The sequence below is a fragment of the Kogia breviceps genome, chromosome 1 (assembly GCF_026419965.1).
Source record: "Kogia breviceps isolate mKogBre1 chromosome 1, mKogBre1 haplotype 1, whole genome shotgun sequence".
Lineage (NCBI taxonomy): Eukaryota > Metazoa > Chordata > Mammalia > Artiodactyla > Physeteridae > Kogia > Kogia breviceps.
Window position 1 is genome coordinate 120,247,073 of NC_081310.1, and position 13,034 is coordinate 120,260,106.

The 13,034-nt window shown below is 33.9% G+C and overlaps 1 protein-coding gene across 4 annotated transcripts in view; it reads right to left on the reverse strand.

The window, feature by feature from the left end:
• Positions 1-3,164: 3,164 nt before the first annotated feature.
• Positions 3,165-13,034, reverse strand: part of MTF2 (metal response element binding transcription factor 2) — an 86,249-nt gene continuing 76,379 nt past the window's right edge. For 2 of the 4 annotated variants that reach the window (XM_067042546.1, XM_059082412.2), the window contains 5 exons: positions 11,336-11,506; positions 7,446-7,551; positions 7,281-7,333; positions 7,064-7,168; positions 3,165-5,579 (listed from right to left, as the gene is read on the reverse strand). In XM_067042546.1, the coding sequence (XP_066898647.1) occupies positions 5,222-5,579; positions 7,064-7,168; positions 7,281-7,333; positions 7,446-7,551; positions 11,336-11,506 (793 nt within the window). In that variant the 3' untranslated portion in view covers positions 3,165-5,221. The remainder of the gene's footprint in view (positions 5,580-7,063; positions 7,169-7,280; positions 7,334-7,445; positions 7,552-11,335; positions 11,507-13,034) is intronic. The other 2 variants (XM_067042553.1, XM_067042545.1) reach the window with 2 other exon arrangements.

Consider the following 13,034-nt stretch of genomic DNA (forward strand, 5'->3'; position numbering starts at 1 on the left):
CTTTGTGTCCACCTAGAAGGGTGGGATAGGGAGGGTGGAAGGGAGATGCAAGAGGGAGGAGATATGGGGATATATGTATACATACAGCTGATTCACTCTGTTATAAAGCACAAACTAACACACCATTGTAAAGCAATTATACTCCAATAAAGATATTTTTAAAAATGGGTTTCTAATGACATAATTCTTCACTGGAAAATTTATATCGAGGTAAGAAAAGCACAGAAAGTCTAAGATATATGGTTATGCAAAATTGTAACACCAAAGGGGAAAAAAAAAGCAATGGAACTGTTACAGATATGCTCTTGGGTTCTAGAAGAGATCTGGCAATACAGGGATAACAAGAACCAAAACTGTGCCTCCATCTTAAATGAACCAATAGGCTTTCTCTCCCAAAAGTCTCTCCAAAAAGCTTCATTTCCTTAAACTTCCATGTCTCCTCAAGGAAGTTTAACTTCAGGGATATCTAAGCAAGTTTTACATATTTTCAAAGGGGACCCAAATTCTCACAAAATCTTGTTTTTGTCCCAAATTCTGTACAGGAAAAATTTCCTTACATTCCACTAATTCTGTATAGGAAATTCTAATCCTTTACTAAGTATGTACAATATTATTAATACTGGATGCTGCTATTATAACTTCATTTTGAGTAACTTTCAATATAATTTATTTACTTATATAAATTGATTCTAAAATTACATGTGTAATTTTTATAAACACATAACAACAGCAATGTAAATATTTTAAAAATTCAAAAGTGGTATTTCTCCAACAAATGTAAAACATTTGAAAAACTTAATTTCTTAAAACAATTGTTTTTGGTGAGCTAACTTTGAACCTCTGCTTAATAGAAAAAAATTACTTTTAACTAGCTGCTAGATATTCATTCAGATATTGTCAACATTTTTTTCTTTTCAGTATCTAACACAGTTAGTGATGGGTTAAATAACCTTGAAAACTAGATAACAAAATATAAACTAGCTTTATTTAATTCTCCAAGCTCAGGTCACACACAAAAGCACTTAGGATCAAACATAAATGACATCACAAGGGAGTTAGTAGAAGCCAATACACATGTGCAGACCCACCTCTCACAATGTGAGTTCAAGACTGAACAAAGTCCTCCAGAACATAGCTATACATTTGCCATGGTTTCACAGCACTGATCTTAAAATTATTTTGTGTATGTTCTATTAACTCAATGTCAGTGCTGCTCTTGTGATATTCAAGAAAACTCAACGAAAGTAATTCAATATTAAGGAATAAGATTTTTGCCAGGTAGAGTTGAGTGAGCTCTGGAGGGACACAAACCATTATCTCAGACTTTTTTGGCCCACCCTCCCCACGCCATAAACCAATTTGTGCCCATATTCCCCCCACTGGGAAAGCATCTTATAGGGTAGGGGGAAGAAAAAGGATCAAAACCTTTCGGTAAATACAAGGAACAGAAATTAAACTTATGATTTTAAACAGGATATAGTTTTACTTTATGCAGTAAGTACATTTTGTCATCTATGATGGTTTTATTCATTTGTTTGCTTGCTTAAATCCAGTGGAAAACTTTCTTGAATGAGAAATCACATTCCTTGAAGATACTGCAAAAGTGAGGAGTTATTACTAAGCATCTATGCATCATCTCCAACAAAGAGAAAATTCAAGGGTTAAGAGCAAAAAGGGAACGTCCCTGGTGGTCCACTGGTTACTACTCCACCTCCGCTCCCAAATGGGAAACTAAGATCCCACATGCTGCATGGCGAGACCAAATAAAAAAAGCAAAGAGGGATTTTGTTGGGTAGAAGTGAGGCGAGGGGAGAAAAAAAGTGAGCTGGTTAATTTGCAGCCTTATTCTAATTTTAAATATAAAGAGAGCATAATATTTTGATCTAGTTATTGCTCCAAGATATTTTGATACTATGACTTAAAAGTTACTTGCTCCCATCTACTTGTTATTTAGTGAGCCAGTTTGCTTTCACAGCTTCTCCCACCTCCAAATTTATATCAGACAGATATCTAGTTTCTTAACTGCTACTAATTATAAAAGAATCCCATGATAAAGTTCTCACTTCACATTTAACTGGCAAGTTTTTATTTCCCTGAGGAAAGAACATGACTGATCAACTGCCACAAAAGAAACTGAAGGAGACTTTTGGGAGTATATTCATAGAGGTACTCAAATATAATTAAAAAGGAAAACTTCCCCAAGCAAAGAAGGCATTTTTACTATTTCCCAACGTTGCACAGACATCTTCCTTTGCCATTACATTCTCATACAGACAACTCTAGAACCAGATTATAAAAGTCTGCTATAACTATACAAGTCAGATCAGGTTCCAACCAAAACTTAACAGTACCTAATAAAAACTCAATCAAGTAGCCCAAAACACAGAATTAGTTCTACACCAACACTAACAGAAATCTTAATACATACACAATAGAAACCAAACATACCTTGCAAAATAAAACATGGAAAAATACCCTCAACTCACGTATCAGTGAACATTCACTTCTGTTAAACATTTAGTAACAAAATATATCCAGCAAGATCTGTCTTCATCACTCCCACATTAGAATCTATAGAATAACTCTGATAGCTCATATTCTGATCTAGTTTGATCACCTAAAGGCCTAAGAATCCATATTTATCCATGACTTTCAGGGTATTTATAAAATATATTTGTTTTGGATTAAAATGAATAAGGTATATTATTTCTACATCTTTTCTTTCTGTAGTCTGGGGCAAAGCTTTTCAGGGAAGAAAAAAAAAGGAAATCCTTTTACATGAACCCTGACACCTTGTATATACGTTAAGAAGAAAAGAAATCACAGTTGAAAAGTGAATTTTTTTGAAGTTTGGGGACAGGGTAGATACAGGAGGATATATTGTCTTTCAAGTATAAAGTGTACAAGCTGCTAAACATAGTTTACTTCTTTACAGGATCATTTAAGATGAACATGCAATACTTATTAATATTTATTTGGGGGACAAGAGGAAAATGAAAGCAAAGTTTTATAAAGATTAATTCAAGTGAACATATTTACAATGGAACTAGATAGAACTCCTTGTCTCCCTGGCTAAATAAAAGCCGTCATCTACTGCACCAGTGTGTATTTTCAGGCAAATACAGAAGCAAAACTCATTAGCTCTTTAAAAAATACACACATTTAATGTTGGTCTGTTTTAATCTAAGTAAAGCAATTCCAAAAATACAAACTGAACATCAGAGCCATGTGAACCACCATGATAAAATAAAACAGACATTTCACAATAATTACGTCTAAAGACAGTTCAGCTTAATAAATCATCTTCCAAGTATGCTAAAGAAAGAATTACTAAAAATACTGCTGGTGTTCAGTTAGAATTAAAGGACTTTGGGAAAAATGAAATAATATGATACACGTGGAGTGAATAAGGTTACACGGGATTTACATTTTCCATTACCCCTAGATATAAACAAACATTCAAAATCAACACAAACTCTGTGTGTTATTCAAAATATTGCAGCTGCAGGAAAGGCAACTTTAAATTAATAGCTAGGGGAAAATCAAGTTTTGGTGGAGGTAAACAGAAGTGACAGTTCTTAATTTGCACTTTTGTAAAGCTCATTTATACCTGGCCAACCAGGAACCAAATGCAGGACTACGAAGTTCTCTGCTTCTTTTGGCTATAATGTGACAAGAAAAGGTCATCTTTTGAAGATGTTTAAAGAAATAAAGCAACTTTCTTATAAACAGTCAAATAATCAATCAATGGAATAAATAAGTACTAACCCACATTTTTAACTGCTCTGTAATCACTACACTTTACATATTTTTCATTTTGGTGGCAAATTCTCCAATTTTTAGGCTAAAATCCACCAATCACTTTTAAGAGTAAAATGAATAGCCACCAAAATAAGAATATTCTTCTGTTTACTCTTTGGCTAAAAAGAAAACAAACAAACAAAACAAAACAAAAAGAAACAGAAGACAGCTCTAACACTGGTGCTAAAAGAAACTTTTTCTTTTTTTTTTAACACATGTAAAATAAAGTTATCAATTTAAATCTTGGTACGCTGTATAAAAACAAGAGGTAATGTTGTAATAAAACAGCAGTTGCCTCTGCAGGCAACATACTGTTTGTTAACCCTGTGCAATAAAATACTTTGTTCACACTACACTTATTCAACATGACTAACAGTTAACTACAGACATTTCAGGAATCTTCACGGGACTCCTATAGACTTACTGTTAAAACTGAGAGACATTTACAATCATAATGTGCCATGAAAACTTGAAAACGTTACTTCTAGTAGGAGATAATATTCATACTATTTGAATTTGTTTTAGGTACTGAACAGCTGAGTTACAAGGACTGAAAGTGAAAAGCATTCGAAAAAGCCCATGAACACTGTTGTTCACACCCTTCTTCAGAACACACTAAACTTGTTTGACACATTTCTCTTCATACATAGCAAGCAACAGCACCCAATAAAAGCCTGAGAAGAAATGCTGCTGTGTAAATACTGCAACTATTCCTGAAAAAAGAATTATGGGATATATACTCCAAAGCTGCCCATTCCCATAATTTGTATTGCATAGGTCACATAATCAATCTCACACATATATATACACACGTGTGTATATATATGCACATGCAAAGAATATATTAAGACGACAATGAAGTCTAGTCACAGAGCAATTTACAGGCTCAATATATTTTTTACACTTTGAAAGAAAATTTCAATATTTTACAGTCTTTTAGTAGGCATTATATACACTGCACTTTATGAATTCTAAAAGGTATTGAAATAAATTTTTTCCAACATTTTGGTAACAAAACAGACAATGTTTCTCCAAATACTTGTGCTATCTATCTACATGATAAGTTTGCTCTGATAACCACTAACCACAAAAACTGACTCAATGGAATAACCAGAAAAATTATCTAACACCATGCATCGGTTTGAATCATTTTTAATATCCTATCCTAGAAACATTCTACAAATCTTAAGATTTAAAAAATTAAGTCTCTTTTCTGATTTTTAAAAGATATCTTTTTATGACAATATCCATAACATTGACAAGTACATGTTAAGGCTAGTATTATCTCCTTATGTGATTTTTTTTTTTTACCTTTTTTTTTTTTTTTTTAAGAAAGATAGTAAAAGCCAGACTCCTTTAGGGCTTTGAACTGTACCTACAGAAAATGAGAGTGCAGTGAACATAATGTTCAGTCCTACAGTCAGGATGCAGTTGCTCCTTCCCATTCCACAAGATACTGCACCTTTCCATCAAGTGTCACCCGACGAGCCAATACTCGGTATTTTTCACCACATGCTATTCTACCTGCAGCACCAAAATAACTGGTAATGGAGTTTTTTAGATGATTGAGTTGTAACTCCTGATCTGCTAAGTTATTCAAAATCTCTGTGTTGAGTTCATCAAATTGGTAATCTTCCTTGCCTTCATCATCCTTTACAATTTCTGAGTTCTGAGTCTGGAGTGCTCTTCTTGGAAGACGACCCCTTCTCCTCCGTAAATGTGGTATTGCAGCAGGCCAAGATCTTCCTGTACGAGTTCTTTTTCTGGAGTCAGATAATCTATAGAACAAAAAAGGCCACAACTGTCTACGCTTGCTGACATAAAAATCAGCCAAATCAAAACAACAAATGCTATATAAAATGGATTATCACTCGCCTTCATTAAATTCAATCACTTCTTGAGGCTGACCTTTGAAGAGCTTTTCTTCCTTAACTATGTACTATTAAGCTTAAAAGAATCAGAGGAAATTTTTGATTTATGAGGCCAATGAGGCAAATTCTTACCAAGAGGATTTGTAAGTCAGGTCTTGTCAACGTTTTTATCATTAAAAAGAAGACCATTCATTATTCATTCAATGCAAGAAACATTTAATAAGCACCTACTACATAACAAGACACCTTTCCATGTGCTTAAACAGATGGCAGAACTAGTATAAAGATTCTCTTCGTTACTAATTCTAGGCCTACTGTTAAGTAAGAAATAAGCCTAAACTAGATGTCAGGGTACCTTTGGTCTAGCTCAATATGATATCAGCCAAATTTAAATCTCTTACCCTCTGTGTTCTCTTAAGTGAAGAGATTAAGTGAAGGGGCTGAACTAGACAATCTTTGAGTTCAGAAATATAATAATTTTATAAAACAAAGTCAAAATATAGCATAACAGCTAAGTTCAAAGATTTTATAATCATACTGCCAAAGTTAAAATCCCAGCTCTGTACACTTTCTAATAAACATGCCATCTTGGGCTTGTTACAAAACCCTTCTAAGTCTCAGTTTTCTTATCTATAAAATGGGAACAACTCAAAAGATTGTTTTAAGAATTAAATAAGACGATGTACAAAAAAAAAAAGACATATGTAAGATTAACACAATGCTTGGCAAAAGGCAGAAAAAAAAGCTCAAATTATTATTATTCACAATTCATTTAAAAATGAGTTACATTTTAAGCCTTTAAATACTTAGAATTTTATATGATTTACAAGAGCAGTTTTTGAATTGTGAACAAAAATTAAACAAGAGGAAGTATAAAACCTAGAAGCTCGTAGCTCTGGCCCAAAGTAAACTAAACTTTTCTTACCTGATACATCAGACTTCAGGAAAAAGTTGCCCTTCTGAAGAGTTAGGTTAAATAAAATATTAGAGGGGAAGTCTACTATTGATAAAAATCCTGAGTTTAAAGTCCTTTTATTAATAAAAGGATTTGTGTTCCTGATTCTAACTTATTAAAAAAAAATCCACACTTGTATATTAGAAGCATAAAAAGGTCTCACAGAAAACAGCACACCTATAAACACCAGGATACCTCCTCTCTGTGTACATAGCAAAATTCCTGACAAATGTGAAAATTTTAATGTCTGTGCTCTGAAAAGCAAAAATATTCAGATGAATATTAACAACCTAAGGAATCAAAATATAGATTGCTTCTCAAAAGCTGAAAGACAAACTTGTATCACTTTCAATTGCTAAAAATTTATTTAATCACCACTTTACAAAGAAAAAGTCTAGAGGAAAATTAGTCAAGAAAAAGAACATAAAATATCTACCCATAATGCCTGGAAATACTAGATGAGGTAGTTTCTTTTGCACTGGAAGCACCCGTGAAATCCACATCTGAGGTATTGGATGAATGTGCAGTTCCCTCAGTTCTCCTGAGACAAAAGAATTTAAATGGTATAACGACTGTATTACATAACAGTAGAAATACTAACTTCCCCCCCAAAAGAAAATTCCTAAGGTAGAAGAAAATAACTTTCTATTTACCCTATAGAACAAGGTAAATCCAAAGCAGGATTCTCTGAAATTGATTCCTTATCCTGGAAAATAAAAAACACACTTAAAGCATGGTTTCTAAAGTAAAGATACTAGTTTCTCAGTAATTTCAAGCAGACTTCCTCTCTGAAAACATATGCCAACATATCCTCTTACCAAAGGTGGCTCAGCAGTCTTCTGAATCATTTTTCTTGTATATGGGCCAGGTGGACGACCTACAGACTTTTTCTTTCCTTTTTTTTCTATGCCATTGCTTACTTCCCTGAAACATAAAACCATTTATGTATTTAACCTCTGCACAAAGAAAACAAAAAGACAATGGACAATATACACTATCATAGCTCTACTTATGTAATAATTAGATTATACTTATATTTTTACATTAACGGTAATATAAAAACAACAAAGATAAGTTAAATCTACAAGTTTAGTCAAGTTCATAGATAATACATTCCAATTTAAATATTTCTTAAGAGATATTTACATATAAAAGGTTTAAGAAAAAAGTTCTCTAATACGATTCTGAAAAATACATACCACCTAAAATTTTTTTAAAAACATAAAACAAAACAAAAAAATACTACTATATTAGATAGAAGATTCAAAAACTCCTTAAAGTTCAATTATTTCATTTAGGTTGTTACTATGTAGGTAACTTGGGGGATGTTTCAAGAATTTACTATACTAAAAGTGATTACGAATTTAGTAGTTAACCTCATGGAGCCAGGAAGTAGCTATGTTAAAATACAGTAGGTATAAACAGGGACATCCTGTGGGTTCCTAAATGATGCTAATCAGAAAGAGAATGAAGCCCGGGGTGGGAGAATGTAAAGGGAGAAGGAATCCTTCATACTGGGCAGGGGAGTCATTCAAGGACAAAATTAGAAAGATCAAGAAAACCATTTTTGAGACACAAAGGCAAATACCAAGCAATAGGAAGGGGAAAAAAGCAATAGGCCAAGAACATCTCTAATTAATAGAAGGGAAGAATGGCAAATATCAATACACAGAACATCCATTTCATTTATTCAACAAACATCTCCATATAAAGGGGATACTAACAATAGGAATACAAAGACATTCCCTGTGCTAAGGTGTTCACAATATAGTTTGAAGGTGACAAATGTGTATACAAGCAGGATAATAAAATGGTTTAAGTGCTGTAAGAACATTATCCAGGAACATTCAATTTAAAAACAAGGTAAAAGAACAATATTATATAACAGGCTAGAAAGAGGTGACTGGAGGAAAACTAGGAAAGACTATCCCTCCACGCACCAAACTAAGGTTGGGGAAAATAAAGGTGGAAATACAAGGAAGGAGACAGTAGAGAAGCTAGAGGAACAAAGCATAACTAGAACTATAATCAAAAGTTTCAAGGATAAGATGGATGGGGTATACACTTTTGTTTTTGTTTTTTGGAAAGATGATCAACATTTATAAAGGACCCCTGGACTAAAGAAAGTACACTTTAGTCCAATTCATACATAGGTCCCACAAGGAACTGAGAATACCTTTAGAGAAAGTTGAACCATTACCTGGTGGCATCAAATGAAAACCTTATAGCTACCACAGACAAAGTGTCCTATCAAAATCATGATAGGAATGAGAAAGATTGTGGAAATCTTTTTTCTAATTCATAATATAAGCAATTGTTAGCAAAAGATTAATGATAAAATTTGAAAGTGATAGGAGTAAGTATTCTTTCCTTCAGAAAAAACAAACCCTTAAAGTAGTATCTACATTATTACCAACTCAAATGGATATAAAGCACTGTCAACCCTCTGTAATTACATTTTCTTATTCTCCAAGATAATTATCTCATACCCTGTATTTGCTCCTTAAATTTCCCTCAGCTCTTTCCCTCATCATTTCATTGAGAAAACAGAAGTTACCAAGAAATAACTTTAGTCATCTTCCAAATGCCAGATCTAAAACAGAACCAGCATTTGTATCCACCTTTTCCTTTTTCTCCCCATTTCAACAAAAGGGTGTAAGTCCTCCTATCAAAGGCTACTCCCACATTTAGGCGCTAAATCCTGTCCCTTTTGGCTTCTCAAAGACTTCACAATATCTTCAGTTTCCTCTTCTCTCTCCTATACCACTCTCTTCTCCACTGACACACAAAAAAACAAGTTACAATTATCTTCTATCTATTAAAAAAAAAATCAATTGATTCAGCTTCCATTCCCTTTACAGTACAGTAAAACTACTTCTGAGAGCTGATGATACATACCCTTTTCCACTTTCTTCCTTCTCTTTCAGAATTTTTAAAGATTATTTCCTTTTTTCCCCTTTTCCTTTATTATCATCATCATCATCACCATTTTGAATCCGCCCATGTCCCTTATTGTATAAAAAGCCCAGTTTTGACACGTAAATTGGGCAGTGCTGGATTCGATCACACTGACCCACTCCCATCTGACTTCTATCTTTACCACTCAAGCAGAATTGTTTTTGTCAAGGTCACTAATAACAGAATGTTATCTAATCCAATGAACATTTTTCTCTCATCTTAACCTGCCTCTCCGCAACATTCAGTACTGTTTAATACACCCACATCTTTCTTGAAATACTCTCCTTCACTTGGTTTTCATGACATCAAACTTTCCTGGTTTCCTCCTATTTCACTGATTGTTTACTGTTAGTCTCCTTCATTTATTTCACTTCTTCCAAAACTCTAAATGATATCAGGACATTATCCTGGGCCACATTCTCTTCTCTTCCCCTCTCTCTCTAGGTAATTTCATCCATTCTCATGGCTTTATAAATCAGCTTCAAAATTTATTATCATGTGTCCTGACCTCTTCTGAGCTCCTGATTTACACACCCAACTGCCTGTATCTAACTTCATCACCACTCAGATATTCCTCATAAGAATCTCAAACTCAATGAGTATGAAACAGAAGAATGCTTTATTCACCTTGCCAAAATCTGTTCTTCCAGATCTTAGTAAGTTACTACCATCCACTAGTTGCTCAAGCCAGATATCTAGGCATTGTGTAACTTCATTTCTCCCTTCCTTTCAGAAATTTAATTCATTAGCAAAGCCAGCAAATTCTGCCTCCAGTGGAGATCTTGAATCTATTTTCTGTTTGACTGCTACCACCTACACCTACATAAGCAACCATTATTTATCTCTCACCTAGAAAAGTGAACAAGTCCATTTTTTCTTGCTTCTATTCTTACCTCTATTGATATCTGTTTTCCAAACAGCACCCAAAGAAGTATTTCTAAAGGATAATTCAAACTGCATACATCTTTAAATAGCTTCCCATTATTCTCAGAAAACAACCCAAACTCCTTATGAGACCTACAAAACTCTATATGACCAAGCCCTACCCAACGTTTCTAGCACCTGATGCTATTCTCTAGCCCTCATTCACACCTCAGTAGCCTTCTGTGAGTTCCTAGAACATGCCTCACAGCTTCACACTTACTTTTGCTACCTGAAATATTCTTCCCTTTGTTCTTCACATTGTTAGGTCATCTTCATTCTTTAAGTTTCAGCTTAAATACTATCTTAAATAGGCCTTCATTAAGCCTCCTTCTTAAAGTAGACCCCTACATCTCTATCCATCCCAGTACAGTCTAAATCTGTTTGCTATTTCCTAAATGGTATTAGCATGATCTGTAATTATTTTACTTGTTTATCACCTTTCTTCCCCACTACAATGTAAACCCCATCAGGGCAGAAAGAAAGTCTCATTTGTTATTATATCTCCAGCACTTAGACAGTAAGGTGCTTGATAAATGGAATGAATGAACAAACGAATGAGAAATGAACAAACAAATGAACAGGCCAGTACTTAAGCTGTTTGCTAACAAAATCAATAAGGCCTATTCATGGAAAGCCTTAGATCTAAACATAAATAAACATCTAGCATTAACTCTTTGTACCTTGTCCAAGCAAGAAATTATAAACAGGAAAACAAATCAGGGTCACTGCCACTTGTACTTTTAAATATACTAATGAGACTAAATAACACACATTTTTAGTTACAAATAAGCTAAAGAGAAAAACTAAGCCACAGATCAACTTTTACCTTGAATCAGATATAGGTTTGGATGCCTTTCTGCCTTTAATTTTAAATTCATGGGAAGTTCCTTCAGGTTCTTTCTCTGCTTTGAAAGCCACATTTGGTGGCACAGGAGGAACACGAATTCGCAACCCAAACAAATGCTTCTTCTTCTTTATTTCTTTCCCAGACATAAACCTAAATTTTTAAAAAAATTAACTAAAAATTTAAAACCTGAACACATATACATGGCAGACCCTAAGTTATAAGTTGCAGATATAAAGCCTTTACACATGAAAGTCCACCCAATACTAGAAAAACTGACTTTTTGCCCCTTGCTTTCTTTGATTCTTATCTGCCCCAGAGCCAGTCCATAGTAGGATATGATGGGGGGAGTAGGGAGAGGAATAGTATCAGATGGGAGAAGAACACATGTCCACTTTTTTTTTTTTTAATGTGGCATCTAACTTTTTAAAGGAAGAACGAAGAATAGAGAGTGGTGTCTTTTTAGTTCCAATATGTTTTTCCATATTTTTAGTGTCATCTGTCAAAAACATCTCAAACAAGATTTAGGAAAAGAGTAATTCTATTTCAGAGTGGATCTGTGAGGAGAAAAACCCTGGCCAGAAAGTAATCGGTGAAAGCATTGGAAAAGAAAATAGGAGACCAATCCTAGAGGCCCAGAAAAGAAAAGGAGTGTCTAGTATGTCAGATCTGGAATTGGAAATAACCTGGAGCAGAGAAATGACATTTCAGTGTGGACCTGAGTTCCTGAAAAATATGCTCCTTAATCCTTTCTCAAAGTCCTTAGGGTCCTTATTCTAAAACACCCTCTTAGCTCTACTAGAGCATTCCTGGCCATAAAAACCACTACCAAGTGCTTACATTGTTCTTCCACTTTTATATAGGTTTGAGAAAGGGGAGCTCCCATTTCTACCGTAACAGGAACAAATGTATTTCAAGCACACTAAGTTGGATTACAGAATTCATTGTCCCATAAAGTATTTTTATGGCACTGTAACTGCTCGTGGCTTTTTGAGCTGGCCTAAAGATCTAGTCATTTGTAATTGTAACATTTTTTAATGAGGAAATGTTGCTAAGTTCAAAAAGGCAACTTGCTACAAACAAAAATGTTATAATTCAATAGTTGGTTGGAACCAGCATATACATTTAAAAAATTATTTCCACTGCATTTTGAAAAAATTGTTAAGAGACGTAGATATGCTGGTTTAAAAAAAGGGAAAGATCTATATAAGAATGTATCAAACAATGTAACTTAATTATCAAAAACTTAGATCAAAAAAAAATCTTAGATCAAAAATTAATATTACTATTTATCAAAATACTACTAATTATCAAAAACTAATACTACTATTCTCTAAATGATGACAATAACTAAACTTAAAACCACAGATCTCAATCATTTAAAATCCCACATTCTCTATACTATATCCCCCTATCTTTTGCATATTCCTATCAGCTAGCAAGATTTTATTTTACTTTCAGTAGATTAAATTATAAAAACAAGTCATTATTGAGTATGCTTTTTCAACTGAACTGACCAAATTCCCCTGAGACACTGATAATGCCTCCCATCCACCATTCCCAGAGGACTGATCTTCCCTTCTCCAGCCTTTTGAGAATCACTGCTTTACTCTGACTGAAAGAGAAGAGGACATTAAAAGGTTTAAAATGGTATGTGCTAACTCTATAATCAATCCCACAA